The sequence below is a fragment of the Scyliorhinus canicula genome, chromosome 3, assembly GCF_902713615.1.
Source record: "Scyliorhinus canicula chromosome 3, sScyCan1.1, whole genome shotgun sequence".
NCBI classification, from domain to species: domain Eukaryota; kingdom Metazoa; phylum Chordata; class Chondrichthyes; order Carcharhiniformes; family Scyliorhinidae; genus Scyliorhinus; species Scyliorhinus canicula.
In genome coordinates this window covers 126,699,283-126,719,682 of record NC_052148.1, presented here as the reverse complement: position 1 = coordinate 126,719,682, position 20,400 = coordinate 126,699,283, and the positions used below count along the sequence as shown (strand labels likewise).

The following is a 20,400-nucleotide window of genomic DNA, read 5'->3' as shown; positions in this document are numbered from 1 at the left end:
CACCTTCTCGCCGCCAATCTCACAAGACCCACGCCCACAAAGTGTATGAACCTCATATTAAGAAATTTGAATTCATTAGAATGATATTCGTGGGCCCTCCAAATTATCCCCCTCGCTAAATCTTCATACATGCGTCGGCGAGGTTTACTACAGATTAGGCCAGGTGTAAGGTCGTGGAGGGGATCACTCTGGGAGTGCTGGGATAAGTATAGCCGCTGGGGGGATGGGCAGGGTGGTGGTGTGGAGGGGCACACCCAGCAGTGCCCTGGCACAGGTTGGCACTGTCAGGTTGGCAACTTAGCAGTGCCAACCTATGCCAGTGGAAAAGCCATCTTAGTAGGAGCCCCATGGAGCGAGGTGGTGGGGAGATAGTTCGTGGGTTGGGGAATGGGAGGGAGAGCGGGCATTGTGGTGGGGGTTGCGAACAAGAATCGTCCGGGGGGGAGGGGGTGTTGCCGCCGAGGAATGTCGGGGACGTGGGAAAGGGGAAAAGAGCCCTCGATATTTGCATCATGGTGGCTGGGGGCTGTTAAGCTGCAGGACTGATCGTGGCGTCCTTTAAGGAAGGATGTTCTGATTTGGAACCGGCTCCATGAGGCCCTGCCCTGCTTGAGTGATGGCTTAAACAATGCCCACTCATTCTGTTTGGCACAGAGGCTGAAGATTCCATGAAAAAATTGACCTGTGCACCTGGAGTGTAACACGTCAGTTTTCTGCTCCTGACACTTTGCCAAAATCTGAGAGGATAACTAACTGTGTAGTTAAGATCAAAATTGAAAAATGGTGCACGTCACATTCTCGGCTCGCTCCACTATCTTCTACCCTCTTCCTGTTACCTACCAACTTCCTCCGCATCACCATGGAGCTACCCAATATCATCCGATTCGCTCCCCTGTCACCTTTGATCCTCCCCTGGTTACCCTGGATCCAATCACAATCTATATCCCTATGCTTTTCCTCCCCTCGGAGATGACACTCGTTACATCCCTGCCCCCACCAGTTATCAGAGCCACCTGTCTAGGCCCCCTGTGACACCCACCCAATGGGTCCTTCACCTACCAGACTCTCACCCTGCCTACCACCTTACTGCATCTTCTCCCCCATCCGGCTACCCCACCAACTGTTTCTTCCTATCACCAGAATATTGAGTACATTCTCAAGACCCCATCGTTGATACCACTAATCCCGGCGCCCTCTATGACACTCTCTCCCTCCCACTTCTTCAGACATGCACTCCATCCCATTTCCTCAGGCACTCTCTACCCTTTCCCCCAACACTCTCTCTTCCCCACCCCTGCCTCCCTTAGCCTGCCTGCCTCCCGTGTCCAGCCTTGGTACATCTTTTGCTACCGGCACTCAAATCAGTGAAGCTGTGAGAGGTCACCAAAAAAGTTGAAAGCAGCATCTCTTGACATCAAATTCATGGAAGCGGTGAAGCTCTCCAGTTGCACTTCATTTAATTACAATCACAAAAATGAACGGTCAAAATTCTCACTGGCGAGAATCTTAACATGGAGGTTAAATTTAATTTCAATAAGGTGGCCTTTTAATGAGAATGCATGAAATGCTAATGCATGCAAATTGGATTCACGACATTGTTGGCTGGGAAGCTCAACCTGCTTTTAACCTGCCTCGAAAGTTGAGAGAACAAATTCAATGAGTTTATTCGTTCTACTGGAAACAGATTTTTAAAATCCTGCCAAACTAGCTTCCCCCAGCACGGTGCCCACCACAATTCCTTTTTTTCCCCCCAATTAAGGGGCAATTTAACATGGCCAATCCACCTACCCTGAACATCTTTGGGTTGTAGAGCCGAAACCCATGTAAACACGGGGAGAATGTGCAAACTCCACATGGACTGTGACCCAGCGCCGGGATTAGACCTGGGACCTCGGCGGAGTGAGGCACGAGTGCTAACCACTGCGCCACGTGCTGCCCTCCCGCCACTATTCCTGATGCTGGCAGGACAGGAAGATCCCACGCTCTGTTTCTCTATTCTTACGACCAAAGCGAATAACCTCACACTGAGACTCCATTTGCCACCTTATTGACCACTGAATTAATTTGTTTATTTCTCTAGCAGCCTCATCTGACCGCCTCAGAGCTTGCATTTCCACATAGCTTTGTATCATCAACAGAATAGATACATTATGCTCAGTCTCTTTGCCCAAGTCATGAATATAGATTATACATACCTAAGGCCCCAAGGGCGGCACGGTGGTGCAGAGGTTCGCACTGCTTCCTCACGGCGCAGAGGACCTGGGTTTGATCCCGGGTCACTGTCCGTGTGGAGTTTGCACATTCTCCCCGTGTCTGCGTTGTTCTCACCCCCACAACCCAAAGATGTGCAGTTGGGTGGATTGGCCACACTAAATTGACCCTTAATTGGAAAAATATTTTTAAAATTAAATTAAAAACAAAAATAAATAAATACCCAAGGCCCCAGCATTCATCCTTGCCGCACTTCTTTAGTCACAGCCTGCCAAATTGAACATGCGCCATTTTATCTCTACTCTTTGCTGCTTGTTCATTACCCAATTTACTTTCCATGCTGATATATTACCTCCCAGCTCCATGAACCCTAGGGCTGGATCTTTCTTTCGGGAGACTTTTGTTCTCCCACAGGAGCTGAATTGCTTCTGGGAGCGGCGCCCAGATGCGATTCAGTACCACTTGCCATGTAAATTTATCCATGGTGTGGATTGCAAGTGATTTCATCGTGAATCACACCAATGGGCTGCCATTTTGAGTGGGCAGCCCAATAGCATGGTCCAGCGAGGTCTTACAAAAGGCTCCTCCCCCCCTCCCCACAAGGGAGGAATCCCCACAAGGGAGGATGCCCCGATATGTCGGGGCATCCTCCGCCCACCCACAATAGGAATTGCTTGGCCCTGCCCCCGCCACCACAGAACGCACGCAGGAGGTGTGACTCAAACCCCCACATGAGATCCCGCTCCCATAGGAGAGCACTCCCCGTCAGTCACCCCTTCCTGGAAGCCAAATAGCAGTTCAGGCAGAAGCAATGAAAATAATTGCTGCTTTTTCACACACCTGTCCCTTTCACTGGCTGCCTCAGGCAGATGTCTAGAAAGCAACAGCTGTAACTTAATAGCAAGTCAAAGCCACATCACAAGGCTTTAAACCCCCTCGGATCCCTTGATCTGCATGGCTTCTGTTCACTTCAAAGATAAATAGCTTTGGACAACATGTAATTGACAACTTCCAGAAATGAGGTAACACTTTATACAGAGAGTGGGTGGGACAGCAAAGCACTGCTTGAGGGGGTGACATGTGGCTCAGTGGTTAGCACTGGGACTGCTGAGGACCCAGGTTCGAATCCCAGCCCTGAGTCACTGTCCATGTGGAGTTTGCACATTCTCCCCATGTCTGCGTGGGTTTCTCCCCCACGATCCAAAGATGTGCAGTTGAGGTGGATTGGCCACGCTCCATGCCCTTAATTGGGGGAAAAATAATTGCATTCATTAAATTTATTTTTTTAAAAAGCACTGCCTGAGAGTAGAATCTGTGATGACAGATTCAACTGAGGCATTTCAGAGGGATTTGGATTATTATTTGAAAAAGGGTGTGCAGCGCTATGGGGAGCAGGCCGGGGTGTGGCATTAGGTAAACTGCTCCTTCAGAAAGACTGTGCAGACACAACAAACAGAATGGTGTCCTATGCGATAACCATTTTGTGATTTTTTGACTCTCGGTTGAGTTCTTTGAAGAAGCAATGGCACTGGTTCAGAAATATGGGGCGCGATTCTCCGCACTCCGGACGGTGCGGAGAATAGCGTGGCTCGTAAAATTTTACGGCCACGCTGTTCCGACGCCCTCCCGCTATTCTCCCCCCCCCCCACACCCGACTCCCGATACGAACCGCTGCCGCCGTTTTTTTACGGCCGGCAGCGATTCTCAGCTGATGGATGTGCCGAGTTCCCAGCCCTTTACGGCTGTTTTTACGAACGGCAAACACACCTGGTCTGGCCGTTCGTAAAAACGGCCGTAAACTGTCGATTTTTAAAACCGTGGCACCGACTGGCACGGCAGTACCACGGCCGTGCCAAGGGTGCCATGGGCCCGCGATCAGTGGGCACCAATCGCGGGCAGCGGGCCCGCTGCCCGCGCACTCTTTGTCCTTCCGCCGCCCCGCAGTATCCATTCGCGGGGCGGCTGAGGGGCATCCCGGCCCGCGCATGCGCGGGATCGCGCAAATGCGCGATGACGTCATCCGCGCATGCGCGGGTTGGAGTCTTCCAATCCGCGCATGCGCGGCTGACGTCATATGACGCGTCAGCCGGCGCTAACTCTGGCAAGCGGGCTTAACGAAATTCGTTAAGCCCGCGATGCCGGAGTTTACGGCGTCGGGATGCTAGCCCCGACCGGGGACCAGAATTGGTTCCCGGTCGGGAAGGGGGGGCTGGGGTCAAACCCGCCCGGATTTGACGCCAGCCTTACAATTTCTCCCCATATGGGAGAATCTCGCCCACGGTTGATGCTTTGTGTTTGGCATTTGATAAGGTATCACATATTAGTTTTGTCAGCAAAACTGAATCCCATAGGATTAAAAGGAGTAATGTCCATTTGGATAGAAAAGCAGCAAAATAACCAAATGAATAGCGCAGTGGTGAATTGTTGCTTTTCAATGAAACATCAGGTACCACAAAGGACACTGATACCAATAACTTTGAGAATGACTCAAATTATCCACAAGGAACAGTCATTGAGCACAACGCAAATGACAAGAATAACGACAAGAACAACAACAAAAACAACAACAATGAAACAACAACCTGCACAACATGGTAGAACCCTGCACATGAAGGACAATGTTACAGAACAGTCCAAAACAATGACAAGAGTTGAAACATACCATGGACATTGTTCACACAAAACAAATGTCATGACAATGAATTTCACGAGTTCATATTTGCTCCCAAATAAAGAAGCAACACAATGTTTAAGGCAGATGACATATTAAATCGATACCACAAGCACAGAAAAAAGTCCACGTCAGTCAACACAAGTGGTTCAACCATTCGAATACCTGCTGATGACTTGTTGGTACTTCAACACACCACGATTGATTGTTTTTTTTCCTCAAGTGTCACTTAATGAAGCGATATTTCGGGACACCATGACCAACAATTCAACTAGTCAAGACACACAACTATCAACACATCAATGTCTCCACTGCAACTTCTAAGAAGGTCATTGCGACCAAGACGGCGACCTAAAAGCCTGGAATCATGAAAACTTTGTTTCCTATATTTCCCGTACATATATATTTATATATATATAGTTGTGTATATAAAAGTCACACATGTTCTTTTCATGTTCTGACCTTTAGTATTGTCATCCATTTTTTCTTATTACCACGCAAGAAATGTAAATTTAAAAAAGGGAAGGTGTAATGATTTGTAGACATGTAACCAATGGGTAATCAGAACACCCAACTGTGGCATCACCACTAGAGGGCATTACACGACCTGACCACTTAAAACACAACACACACAGGCTACTCGTCTCACTCACCCAGCAGAGACTGGAGGAACGTAGTGTAGCATAGATCTCAATCACGCCACCACATGTGGCCTAGATAAAGTTTGGACAGCTAGTCAAGTTTACTGTGTTACTAGAGTTAGATCAGCAGAGTGTCAAACTCAACTAATAGCTTCGTCGTTACTAAATACTTTCAACTTACTTCGAGGACTGGTGTATCTTTCAACATTGTCTACAGTTAGTAGCGACTTATGTTACTCAAATAAAATAACATAATAAGGACCACTGCTCTTTTTGATATAATGACCAGGCTTGGATATCAAGCTATCATTAAGTTTGCGGACACACATCGGGCAGACTTTTTCCATATTTTTTCCCCAGAGTGTCAGGTTTTGACTGAAGACCAACCTGTCGCTCTCCAGCTGCGCAGCCATGTTTATAGTCTAGATTTTCCGGCACTCAGAAAAAAAAATTCAATGGGAAGGGTTTATGCCATCCGTCTGGTGGTGGGGGAGGGGAGGGGGGGGGGGGGGGGGGGAGGGGGGGAGGGGGTAGGGGGAGCAGGATAGGGATCAGGGCACCTCTTAAAAAAGCCCGTGATCAGCACAGAACACAGAAAGTAAACAACCTCTACCGCCCCACATAGCACAAGCAATGAGGCTCTCTTTTCCCCATGCCCATCACCACAAAACAAGCAACAGGGCTTCCCTACGACAAACATAACAGGATGTTTCCCCCTCCCTCCTCAGAGGGTCCTCCTCTTCCATTTCTCCCTGGCACTGCCGGGTTTGAAGTGTCAACTTGTGCCAGGTTGACAATGTCAATCTGTGCCAGAGCAATGCCAGGTGGTAGTGCCAGGGCAGTGTTCAGGCATGTCCTCTCCCCTCCTGCCCCACCCAGGGGGGACTATACTTACCTTTGCGTCCCTGGATTGGATCTCCTCGACTGAGTCACGCCTTTATAAACCTGTTGTAAACCTCACCAACATGATGTCATGTTGGCGAGTTATAAATATTCAGTGAGTGGGATCACAAATTATATTAGAATTTATTAAAGTGCATTACAATGAGGTTCTTGTTACCGGCGAGAAGCGTGAAAAATCAGGAAATTAGATATCGCCTGCGAAAGAATTTAGAAATGTAAACAGAACAAAGAATGGTAAAGGTTTTCCTTAGGCTTTATGCTGACAATTGAAATGGACAAACACGTGACAGATGAAAGATGTCAGAGGATCGTAAAATGATGCACATAAAAGGAAGAATGAATCAAGGTAATTTAGACTGGGGGTGCGATTTTTCAGGCCTAGTCACATGGGCACAAATCCCATAATGGCAGGTAACTCACGAGAGGTCAAAAATGGGATTTGCGCTGGTGAGAACTCCGGACATAATCTTCCCAGGCCCCACACCCAGAAAGGGCAGGAACCCGATTTGAAAGCATTTGAATCCATTTGAATGAAATTTGCAAGTTTAAAATCTGATGTTACGGCCTCACTGAATTTTCTCGCCCACCGGCATGATGTCACATGGACGCAAATTGCTATTGCTTTTTAAAAATGGGGATCAGGCGCCATGAACTCAAGAGGAACTATGAAAATGAAAAATGAAAATCGCTTTTTGTCACGAGTATGCTTCAATGAAGTTACTGTGAAAAACCCCTAGTCGCCACATTCCGGGTGTACAAGGGGAAAGTAACTGCTGGCCGGATATAGGGGTGGGGTCATTTCAGGGTGCTGGGGGTTAGGGCAGTCTGGTTGGGAATGTGGAGGGCAGGTGGGGGTCTCCCCTGGGATGGGGGGGGGGGTCGCAGTTATTCTGTGTTACCAGGAAGCTTGCTGTGTGCCTGTTTTACTTCACAGCCCAAAGCTATTCTGCAGCCTGTCTGTTTTAAAAGCAGTTCACAGCCCAGAGTGAGTGAAGGCCCTTTGTTTAAAGAAGCCACCCATTATGATACTTGTTATCGTCCCCCCGCCCCCCGCAGGGTTCATTGACATATGAACAGAGTGATGGCCTGGGTTGCCTGTGTGATGGAGCCACTTGTCAAAGCAGGAGGGTGACGACGACTCGGTGTGAGGAAAGTTCTGAAGGTCCTCATGTTCTGTACATGTCTGACTCCTGTCTGTTTGCTGACTGAACACTGACCCTGGGTTCATGTCCGATTGGGGGTCGGGGATTCATGCCTTTATAACCACAGCTCCAAGGGGGAGAAGGGGAAAGGTAAAGGATGCAGTCATTCCAGGACGTCTGTTACTGTGGGTCTCATTGAATGTCACTGTTGCCATTGTTTGGAGGGCCTGTAGGAAGAGCTGAGTCCAGATGGGAAGATGATCTTTCCCTACGGGAGAGTGGTCACAGACAGAGGCGTTAAGGCTTCGAAGAGCAAATTGGATTAACTTGTTCGGTACACCCTAATTACTGCTGCTTAACTTCAATTTGCACACTGGAACTCTTTAGTCTTGCAATGCCTACCGCTACATGTCGGTGGATTGCCAGGATTCACATCAGAGGTGGAGGCGGCTGCTGCATTCTACATCCTGAAACCCGAGATGCCCTTGGCAGACGTCCTCTGGACGGCCAGGACCTGGAGAGACCTGGCCGACTTTTGCACGTCACTGGTTTAGCTACGTCATCAAGTTCTGACATCTGGTACTGAGAAGGGGAGATTCACAAGGGCTGGAGACTGCCAGAGGATCTTTGGTGGAAGGCCCCAGCAAGGGCTCCAATGCTCCCTCCAGTCTCGGGGCATGTGTGGGCCCCTGGATGACTCCATGGGATGGGGGGGGGGGGGGGGGGGGGGGGGGGGGGGGGGGGGGCAACTGGACTGAGCTCCAGATGTCTCTACATCTTCTGCCGCTGCCAGTCCTGGAGGCCTAAAATTGTCTGCACCATGGTATCATACCCTCAGCAATTGTGTCTGGGCCAGGCTCTCAAGGCTCTCAGCCATGGTACTCAGAGACTGAGCCATGCCTTGGACTCCACCACCCATGGTTTGGATGTCCTGCCCCAGGCTTCCCACTGCGGTTGCCGCCCTTGCTGTGTTGGCCTATTGCCAGGCAATGTCGGTAACATCTCCTGAGACTGAAGGCTTTGGGACTCCTTCAAACAGCCATGCGTTTGCAGGAATGTTGCTGACAACACCTCCTGGATTTCCTGGCTTTGTCTTTACATCTCCAGCACATGAGGAAAGAACTTCTCCAGAGGCTGGGGCATAGCTGAACCCTGGTATCCAGCAGACCTCTAACTGCCCGCTTCCTGGGACGTTCTGTCTCCACCTGATGTGCATCTGAAGCAGTGTGGTACTCACCAAATAGTGACCAGATACCTCTCTGCTAAGTCTGCCCACCGAGATGTGTATGAAATGTAACTTCAGGCTGCAATATTTTCACTCTATCAGCACCCGAATACAGGCACTTCCACATTGGTGAAGGTGGACTCCTGAATGTCTGTGACACTTGCCCAAAACAGGTCCGTAACTTTGTTTATATAAATACTACAGTGCAGAGGCAGCTTAAAAGAACCCTTAAAAGTCCATCATCAAAACATAAGATTAATGTTATATTTACCTTTGTGCATACTCGAGATGAGCATCTAAAAACGGAACATAAAGGGTGGAATTTTCCAAACATTGTGCAGGGTGCTGGATCAGGTGAGGAAAGCAATGTGAAACTCGCTGATTTCCCAACTCCCTTTCCTCACCAGGTCAAACAACACTCTGCGTGATTTCAAACTGCTGGCCAGGATCACATAGCCAGCTGGGGGCAGGTCTAAATTTGCCGGAAAAGCTGGGATTCAGAGATCGGGGTGCCGTTTTTAAAGGGCACCCTGATCTCACGGTAAAGGTAAAGGCCCCCCTTTGCCACTACCCCGGTACATCGGGATCCCCGGCAGACAAGGGGAATATCGCAAATCCTCGAACACAGAGGGCCAACCAACACTCAATGGTCGGATCACCCCACTCACATTACACAGGAAACAGGCTGACCCAACACCCCCCCTCCCCCCACCCCCCGCCCATCTTTGCTAGCATCGGGGCAGCCCCCATTCTCAGTGTACGCATCCCCCCCCCCCCCCCAGCCCATGCAGGCACAACATCCCCCTCCATCATCGTCCCCCGTCCCATCTAATGGGAACCTACCAAATGGGAGTCCCTAAAGACACTGCCCCTGTCCCACCTACTCCACCCCTGGCAGTACCAACCTCACAGGGGCAGCACCCTGCCCCTTACCACCCAGAGGTTATACTCACCTCTGCACATCTGATCATCACAACTGGTTTCCGTTTTGGATACCAGTAATAATTCTTGCCAACACGTCCTGGAAGCAATGACATTTAAGCCAGATAATAATATATAAATGTAGTCAATTTCATGCTGATCAGATTCACCCCTTTTCTGGTGGTACGATTCACCGAAGGTCCATGCCAAAATCGCGAAACACGATTGGCCTGAGAGTCGGCTCCGACGGCGAAATCGGCGTTGCCACCAGTTTCGGGTCAATTTCCGATTCTCCGGACGCCTCCCAACACGACAGAATCGCGGCGCGCGGCCCTCAGAATCGCATCAGGTGGCCCGATGACTGATTCTCCGGGGCTTGAGTGATTCTGTGCGAAGTCCTGATGGCGTGGTTCTAACCACATATAAAAAAAATCATGGAGCCAGCGTGATGGCTGATGTGGCCGCAGGAGGAGGTAAGAGTTGGCGTGGGGGGACCGCGGGCTCCTGAAACGGACATCGACGGTGGCTGCTGTGGGGAGAGCGGGGGGCTCTGCCAAGGCTGGGGAAGTGGCTTGGGGAAGTGGGGTGGGAGGGGGGGGAAGAAAGACAGGTAGAGCAGTGGAGAACCCCCCCGCCATGACATGGCGGTGCCCACGCAATGGGTGCCAGTACGGTGGCCATCTTGTTGGGCACCCACCCCGGACGCTGGATGAGTGCACAGTTAATGGCTGTATGGGTGGGTGCTGTATGGGTGGGTGGGTGCCCGGCGAAACCCACCGACGGCATCCCCCAGTGAGGGCAGTGCCACAAACTGTGGCCATGGCAGCAGGGATGGCCGCCAGGAGCGGGGGCACTGACGGGGCAGAGGTGGGGGTCACGAGAGGCTGGGGCGTGCGGTGCCAAACGGGGCCACCATGTAGTCCATAGCACCTGACTGTGCACGGGTCCATGCGTCATTATGACATTGTGTCCCCTCACCCCCTGCAGAACATAATGTTTGGGAACCATCCAACAATGTTGGCCGGCGTGGCAGGACCCGCTGCCCTGCATGCAGCCCTGTGGCAGCTGCCCTGAATGCAGCCCTGTGGCAGCGTGAGTGCATGCAGCTCAGAGAGGAGGTCGAGGCCGCAGCAGAGGAGTGGGCCGCAGAGGGACAGGTGCTAGCTGCTCAGGCTTGAGGGCCGCCCGCCCGAGGAGGGGTAGGAGGAACAAGACGAGGAGGGTGAGGACGAGTAGGAGGAGGAACAAGACTTTGAGGCGGAGGGGGGAGGATGAGGGGGGGGGGGGGGGGAGGGTGGTGGTGCCAAGGAGGTGCCTGATGAGGCCCCGCATGTACTGGTGCCACATGTCCTTTGGTGACCTTCCGGACCGGGCATGCCGGAGGAGACTGCAGATTAGCCGGGAAACCATCGGACATATCTGCCAGATGATGGCACACCTGCACCGCATGGGAGTGGGGTGGGGGGTGGGGGGGGAACACCCGCTACCGGTGGCCGTCAAGGTGGTCGCCCTGAACTTCTATTCGATGGAGTCGTTCTAGTCGGTGAGTGAGGACCTGCCCGTCATCTCGCAAGCATTGGTGCACAGGTGCATCCGCGCTGTTACCGATGCCCTATGCCCTGCCGGACCAGTACATACAGTTCCATGTGGGCCGCACCCACCAGGATGCCCGGGCAGCAGGCTTCGTTGCCAGGGTGCTCATGGTCCAGGGGGTCATCGATGGGGTGCAAGTTGCCCTTTGGGCACCAGCGGATAACAGGCCAATGTTCACGAACAGGAAGGGATACCATTCCATGAACGCACAGGTGGTCTGTGACCACTAGATGAAGATCCTGCACGCCTGCGCCCGATACCCAGGCAGTCTGCATGACTCGTTTATCCTGGCACAATCATTCACCCCGGCATGTTCAAACAACCCCCCACCCCCCCCCCCCCCCTCCCCCCTCCACACACCCCCCATGCTCTTGCCCACGGAAGCACCTGCCACCTTGGTGATCCCTGCATGCGAGCTGGACACTCCATCACATAGCCATGTCATATCGCTGGGGACGGGGTGATGGGTGCTGGGGTGGCTGCACAGGGCACCCACTGGTGCTCACTCTTCCATCACCCTTCACCCACAGTGACCCTCACTTACTGCCCCACCCCCACACCCATCAGACAGAGCACAGAGGCAGCTTCCATCGATGACAACAGGTGTTTATTGTGCAGAGATATATACAGTCTGTGCATTAGCCCCAAGAACGAAACTATGCCCTGCTCCCGTGCCAATTTAATTGGTGTCTAACTTTCTGGCCTTACGGGTCCTCTCACTATGCCTAGGTGATTGATTGATTGATTTTTATTGGCACACGTACCAAAGTACAGTAAAAAGTATTTTTCTGCAGCCAAGGGAACGTACACAGTAGACAGTACACAAAAAAATAATCGACAGAGTACATTGACAGAGGTGCATCAACAAATAGCGATTGGTTACTGTGCGAAACAAGGGCCAAACAAGAGCAACGAAGGGTGTCGTGAATAGTGTTCTTACAGGGAACAGATCAGTCCGAGGGAGAGTTGTTGAGGAGTCTAGTAGCTGTGGGGAAGAAGCTGTTCCTATGTCTGGCTATGCAGGTCTTCAGACTTCTGCATCTTCGTGACTGGTTGAAGAGTCTGGAAGAAGGCAAAGCCTGGGTATGAGGGGCCTCTGACAATGCTGTCTGCCTTCCTGAGGCAGCGGGAGGTGTATACAGAATCAATAGGAGGATGGCAAGCTTGTGTGATGCATTGAGCTGAGTTCACCACACTCTGCAGTTTCCTGGGCCGAGCAGTTGGCATGCCAAGCTGTAATGCAGCTGGATAGGATGCTCTCTATCGCACATCTGTAGACGTTTGAGAGAGTCGATGCAGACATGCCAAATTTCTTTAGCTTCCATAGGAAGTAGAGATGTTGTTGGGCTTTCTTGACTGTTGCTTCAACATGAGTGGACCACGTTGCAGGTTGATGTAAAGGGGGGGGGGGGGGGGGGGGGTCGTGCTGCGCTTCCTGAAGATGATGATCGGTTCCTTGGTCTATTCAACATTTATGAAGAGCTTGTTCTCGGTACACTATGCAACCAAGTGATCTATCTCCCTTCTGTCGTGTGATTCGTTTGAGATACGACCCACCACAGTCGTATCATCTGCAAACTTATAGATTGAATTGAATTGGAGTTGAATGTTGCCACACAGTCGTGTGTGTATAGGGAGTACAGTAGAGGACTGAGCACACATCCTTGCGGGGCCCCGATGTTGAGGACTATTGTGGAGGAGCTGCTGTTGCCTATCCTGACAGATTGCGGTCTGTTGCTGAGGAAGTCAAGGCTGAGGAAGTCAAGGATCCAGCTGCACAGGGAGGGGTCAAGTTTGAGGTTGCAGAGTTTGGTTATTAGTCTTGTTGGGATAATGGTGTTGAAGGCGGAGCTGTAGTCTATGAACAGCAGTCTGACGTAGGTGTCCTTGTTGTCGAGGTGTTCAAGAGTTGATTGTAGGGCCAGAGAGATAGCATCTGCTGTGGATCGGTTGCCGTGGGAGGCAGACCCTCTGGGAGGCTGGCATTGATCCGTCTTATGACTAGCCGCTCAAAGCATTTCATGATAATAGTGGATCCCCAGACGGAACAACAGTAGTGGAGGTGGGCTGCTGTGACCCCCTGCCCTGCGACTAGGGTCCCCGTTGGCACACGTTTCCTGGGGCGGCCCGGCCTGGATGGGTCAGGCTGCTCCACGTGCATCCCGACTGGCGTGGTGCCAACCTGTTCTGACCGCTGCCTACCAGATGCACCAGGGACGGGGGGAGGGGAGTCTGAGGTGCTGCGATGTTCCGGGACCTCCCCTGCATGTTTCACCGACATAGGTCCCAGCCGCTCCTCCCCCCTCGGGATGCCCGATGGCATCTGGGCTTCTCCATGGGACAGGGGTGCAAGCGGAACATCGCCCGAGCCCTCCCCCCCCCCCGACACCTGCCACTGCCAGTCCTGGAGGCCTGCTCTGGTTTCGACCAGGGTCTGTATGTTCACAGCCATGGAGCTCAGGGAGTGGGCCATCCTGACTGGGGCTGGACCACCTCCCTCTAGCACTGCGCCATCTCCTTCTGGTCAGTGTGACTGTGGTAAACCACTGTTACACCTGTATTAGGCGATGTAAGGTTGGACTTGTACTACAGGTTCGCCGGTAATCCCTGTCTGCTGGCTCCACCCAGTAGGAGGAGTATAACTGTGCATTTCCTCCATTCAGCAGCCATTTCGCCAGCTGCTGTGGGAAGCCACACATCTCAGAGCAATAAAGCCTCATTTGTATCCAACTCTAGTCTTTGTACAATTGATCGTGCATCAATTTATTGCTCTAAGATTTTCTCATAGATGGACCTCCGAATCAAACCGGATCGCCTGCAGCTGGATCCACAATCAAGCGACACCAAAAAGGACATTAATCACTGGCTAGCTTGCTTCGAGGCGTATATCAACTCAGCGACCACCCCTGTTCCAGAGGCTCAGAAGATACAGATCCTGTACTCAAGGTTGAGCTCCAACATGTTTCCACTGATCCAGAACACCCCGAACTACGCCAAAGCCATGGCACTCCTCAAAGAAAACGACACACAGAAAACGAACACGCTCTTCGCCAGACACGTACTCGCCACTCGCTCTCAACTCCCTGGTGAGTCCATAGAAGACTTCCGTCGGGCCCTGATCCCACTTGTCTGGGACTGTGGCTGTCAGACCGTTACGGCCACCGAACATTCCAACCTTCTTATGCGGGACGCATTCGTAACGGGGATTAGGTCGGACCTCATACGCTAAAGACTGTTAGAAGGGGCCACGCTCAACCTAGCTGAAACAAAGAAGCTAGTGCTCTCCATGACAGTCGCCTCACGTAACATCCAGGCCTACCCCACCAGCCGCGCGGCCCACCCCTCCTACCCTTCGTGGACCCCACAAACGGCAGCCCCAGATAGGGCCTTACCCAGCCAGTACGCCTGTGCCACATGCCGGCCCGCGCAACCCACGGGTCCCCGATGTTACTTCTGCGGCCAGAAGTACCCTCCCCAATGCTGCCCGGCCCACGCTGCCCTTTGCAAGGCCTGCGGCAAAAAAGGGGCACTTTGCCGCGGTGTGCCAGGCCCGCGCAGTCGCCGCTACCGCCTCCACCCCTCTAGTTAAACACAATGAGCGCCGCCATCTTCATCTCCCCAGACCACGCGCGGCCAGTGGGCGCCGCCATCTTCACCTCCCCGGACCACACGCGGCCAGTGGGCACCGCCATCTTGTCCAACCCCCGCAATGTGCGGCCCATGGGCGCTGCCATGTTGTCCCCCACAGGAACTTTAGGCACCGCCATCTTGTCTCCCCCACGGGACATGGACACCGACAGCATTCCAGGACCTGGGCCCCCCACCATCCGACGTCAGTGACGACCGACCACGACTGGCCTCAGTGACGTTCGACCAGTCTCGTCCACACAACCTGGCCACCGCATCGACCAGTGTGAAAACCAACGGCCACGTGACCTCTTGCCTGCTGGACTCCGGGATCCCCGAAAGCTTCATATACCCGGATACAGTAAGGCGCTGCTCCCTCGCGGTCCACCCAGCCAACCAAAGAATTTCCCTGTCCTCCAGATCCCATTCCATCGTGATCCGGGAGTTCTACACGGTCACACTCACGGTCCAGAGTGTAGAATTCAGCGGCTTCCGCCTCTACGTCCTCCCTAACCTCTGTGCTGCCCTACTCCTAGGCCTGGACTTGCAGTGCAACCTCCAGAGCCTAACCCTCAAATTCGGCGGGCCCCTACCACCCCTCACTGCGTGCGGCCTTGCGACCCTAAAGGTCGATCCGCCTTCCCTCTTCACCAACCTAACCCCGGATTGCAAACCCGTCGCCAACAGGAGCAGATGGTACAGCGCCCAGGACAGGACCTTCATCAGGTCCGAGGTCCAGTGGCTGCTTCAGGAGGTCATTATCGAGGCCAGCAGCAGTCCCTGGAGAGCCCAAGTGGTAGTCGTTAAAACTGGAGTGAAACACAGAATGGTCATGGACTACAGCCAGACCGGTATACGCAGCTCGACGCGTACCCCCTCCCATGCATATCAATCAGATTGCGCAGTACCGGGCCTTCTCAACGATAGACCTCAAATCCGCCTACCACCAGCTCCCCATTCGTAAAGCAGACCATCCATGCACCGCTTTCGAGGCGGACGGTCATCTCTACCACTTCCTCAGAGTTCCCTTCGCCATCACTAACGGGGTCTCGGTCTTCCAAAGGGAGATGGACCGAATGGTCGACCGGTACAGTTTGCGGGCCACCTTCCCGTACCTAGACAACGTCACCATCTGCGGCCATGACCAGCAGGACCACGATGCAAACCTCACCAAATTTCTCCACACCACTACTCTCCTCAACCTCGCCTACAACAAGGAGAAGTGCGTGTTTAGCACGACCAGCTTAGCCATCCTCGGCTATGTGGTCCAGAATGGAGTTCTGGGGCCCGATCCCGACCGCATGCGCCCCCTCATGGAGCTTCCCCTCCCTCACTGCCCCAAGGCCCTCAAACGCTGCCTGTGGTTCTTCTCGTACTGTGCCCACTGGGTCCCAAACTATGCGGACAAGGCCCGTCCACTCATTCAGTCCATCCACTTTCCCCTGACAGCCGTTTCTCTCCCAAAACTTCTACCTATACAGTAATTGCAAATATTTATAGTTGACCAAGATCCTTGTGTTGATAAAACAAAGGGGCTTTGTTCAGCTTCTCTGCTCACGGCTTCTGGTCCATTGTTGTTTTGGCATTGTTCAGACATTTTGAACGCCCTGGAACAATATACAAGCTCACTGGCTTGTCAATGTTTATTTCAGATATCTTTCCTACAACAGCAGATAGAATTGCCAATGTTGCTGAAAAAAGTCTGTTTCTCACAATGAATCCCCTCTCTCCCTACTCTCCTGCAACAATTATGGGTTTGAATTTTCTGTGAATAAACTCTTGGCTAGCCTTTGCATTTTCTTGTGTTTCAAATGGTCTGTTGAAGGACATATTGTGACCTCATTAGAAGCAATCGGGCCTTTCAACAAATTAAATACACAGTTCACTCCAAGCAGCTACCTCTGAACCTCTTAGCGGCCCTGCTCACTCCCCCCTGGTTTCTCCAAGCAGATCCAAAATTAATCTCTGCATTTCCTCCCGGAATGTTTTCTTACTCACAAAGAAGTTGCTGTCATCTGCAACCTAATTGTAAAAGAGTCCATCAGTATTCTGGCTTGGACTGGGCACTGGCTCTAGAGTAGAAACACCTGGTCCCATATAGAAGTCACCCTACCCAGTTTTCTAATACTAGACCTTATCACATAATCACAACACTAGGGTGTTGCCCTTATCACATAATCACATCACGGGGTCTCTTCTTGCCGACTGCTCTCCAACTCACCAATTTGTCACTGAAATACCCTCTGTTCTTTCAGCCCTCAGCCTTTGAACTGAGTGACTCTTTTTCCTTGATGATTTCAAACTTAATTTCAGCACCGTTTGTCCATTCTTCCTTGAATTAATTTTCTTTCTTGCAACTTACCGTACCCAAGTTAATCCTATTCAAGAGAGCCATTTCTTGCTCCCCTCACCATTATTCCCAGTAAAATGGTAATCATTTATCCTCCCTTTGTGGTCCCTGTGATTGGCAACAGTTCCATTGCCTCTCTTTCAGTACTGCTGTGGTCTCTGTGATTGTCAACACTTCCATTGCCTCTCTTTCAGTACTGCCATCATCAACCATTTTACAAAGAAGTCCACACAGAATTCCTCATGCTTGAAAATTTTCCATCCCATCTCCAAACTCTCCTGCCCCTCTATAGACCTTGAACAAGTTGTTGCCTCCCAAATCTGTCCTCACCCTTGCAACAACCTCATCGTCGAACCTTTGCATTCAGGTTTTCACTCCAACCACGACAGTAAAACAGCCCTGAAAATAGCTGCAGCTTTTGAATTTGTCAACCACACTATGCCCCTCAAACAGTTCTTCCTCATGGTCCAGCTTGGTGGAATTCCCTCCACTTTTATCTATCCAATTGTTGCCTATCTTCGTAACCTCCGACAAAGCTGCTATAAATATCTGCTCGATATTCTGGAATTGTTTCTCCAAACCCCTCCAGAGTCCCATCGCCAGCTCCTTTTCTAACATCATCTGAGCAGCTTTTCTTCACCCTTCCTAATGCTTCCTTCTCATCCAATGTGTTCTAATTATCCCTCTGCTTTGATACACGTTTCTATGTTAAGGATGCTATATAAATGCACATTGTTATCGTTGATGCTGTTTGATTTCTTTCTTCAGTCGTGTTGCAGTCTTTATATGAACTGTTCCACTTCAGATAACTTGAATTTTGATGTGGTTTGTCATTTATAAATCTGCACTTACCACAACTGGTCTATTCCTAAACAGGAATGCTGGAATTAGTGCATGAGGTTTTCAGGTAATCGAGCGATAAATGCACTGCTCTGAACTGTTCCCTAATCTATGAGGATTATGGATAAAAAAATTTCTGGATTAAAACAGGTAGGCTGTGGTGCTTCACTATTTTACTGCGATACCATACCAGTGATCGTTGGAGCTTTAAATTTATATTTTCCTTTTTTAGGAAGGCACAAATATTTAGAAAAATGATAATACACGGAGTAAAAGAAAACCAAATGAAAGTCCAAATACTTTTCAATTGCTGACCTCCTAATCCTGGTCTCAAACGATTGTCGTAGCCATCCAGGAGGCGGTCAAGAATTCTGGTAAAGATGGTGATGTTGTCCCTTGCTTCATCTTCCACTGAGCCAGGCTCCCCTCTTCTGAATACAAAATTGTACACATTAAAACTTCTGATTTGACCAGTCGTCCCTGCAATCATAATACAGCAGTCAAGCATGAAAAGGTGTTACATTTTAACTAAAAATATGCATGCAAAATGTTTTACCGATGTAACATAAAGCTCTGTTACCACAAATTTAAGGGTCATGTGAAAAGAGTAATCTCTCTCTACTTGAAACAAATACATTACATAATAAAAATTAAAATGTGAGGAGAAAATTTCTTCTGTTCACGGTTTGTCATGAAATCATCAACATGCACATCTGCAACGGTGCATCTGAATTTTCTACAAATATTGCACAGATAAAATATTCCCACATGACTATTCCTCTTAGCCGCATCGCAACAAATAAATCAATGAGATAAAGTTACAGTTTCAGTACATCGTTTAAAGCAAATTTGTGCCAAGTATTTTAATGAACTTCTGAAACATTGGGCTGGATTTTTATGTGCCAATGCCGGTGTGTTTTTGGCTGGGGGGGGTGGGGGGGTTGTGGGCACATTAAATAGGGTGGATATCCAGTCCACCACCTTGCCGCCCCTATCCGAGGTCACCATCATAACACAGGAGGGCGGACACCAAAATCAGCAACGTGTCCACCATATGCAAATAAATAATTGAGGGTCAATTGAGCTTGTTAACAAGCCAATTAGCCTCTGATAATATGCTGCCCACACCATAACATGATTGGAGTGAGCAAGCAAGCGAGAGAGTGCAGACCCTTTTTTAAAAAAGTTTTAAATGGGCAGGAAGGAAGGGGGGTATTATCTTTGGGGAGTGTCCTTTGCGCATCAGTGGCGGCTTCCAAGATAGTACTTCCCATTCCTTCCGACCCATCTACTTTCAAAATCTGTCCCTCCCAACCCCCTGCTTAAGCTGGCCAAATCCTCACCCAACCAAAAACTCTGAAGTTACCTCACTCCAGGATACATTAGACCTTCTTCTTGGGACTGATTGCAGTCCCAGCAGCACCCACTATTCTTTCAAAATTAATTCAGGGGATGTGGCTGTCGCTGGCTGGGCAACATTTGTTGCCCATCCCTAATTGCCCTTGAACTTAGGGCCTGCCTAGGCCATTTCAGAGTCAATCACATTGCTATGGATCTGGAATCACACGTAAGCCTGACCAGTGTTATGACAATGGAGAAAAACCCTGGAATTATACAAGGAAATATTGCACTTTTAAAAAAGAGCAGAGTTGTATATTTTTAAAAATGGATCAAACACTAAAGGTAGTTGACCATGTGCAACTAGACACTGACAAGAATGGCTGCAGGGGTTTTTTCCAAGGAATAATGGGCACCTCACTGTACCTTCAGATAAGGTACTTGTAAAACCATCCAAAGACTGATTACCATCTCTGGGAAGGACAAAGGGACAAAATGACTCTGGGTATAAAGGCCTAGATGGCCTCCATTCTAGGAATACACAAATGGGGTTAAAAGTCTGCTTATTACCAGCCTGTGCTGTCTGTCTGAGAAAAGCAGCTTAAAGCTTGCCACACTGAAAAGAATTCAATAACCGAGGCAGGGCCCCTGCATAGTAACCATCTTTTGCAGGAACATCTAATACTCTCTCTGTGGAAGTCACAGCTGGAAAAGAACTGAAATCTCTACCAAACTGCAAGACACTTGAACCGAAGAATCAACTGTTCACCAGCAGAAGCCAACAATAGGAAAACAATTGCAACGGCCGTAATGAGTCATTGTCTACTCCTTACAACTAGAGGACTGTTCCACATACTTTTTAAAAATAAATTCAGAGTACTCAATTATTTTTTTTCCAATTAAGGGGCAATTTAGCATGGCCAATCCACCTAACCTGC

General features: G+C 50.4%; 1 protein-coding gene across 8 annotated transcripts in view; it reads right to left on the bottom strand.

Moving 5' to 3' along the window:
- LOC119962946 (gamma-aminobutyric acid receptor subunit alpha-2-like) overlaps positions 1–20,400 on the bottom strand; it is a 379,650-nt gene that overhangs the window by 262,522 nt on the left and 96,728 nt on the right. For 4 of the 8 annotated variants that reach the window (XM_038791279.1, XM_038791286.1, XM_038791285.1 and 1 more), the window contains one exon: positions 18,425–18,555. In XM_038791279.1, coding sequence (XP_038647207.1) covers positions 18,425–18,555 — 131 coding nt within the window. The remainder of the gene's footprint in view (positions 1–18,424; positions 18,556–20,400) is intronic. The other 4 variants (XM_038791280.1, XM_038791287.1, XM_038791284.1 and 1 more) reach the window with 2 other exon arrangements.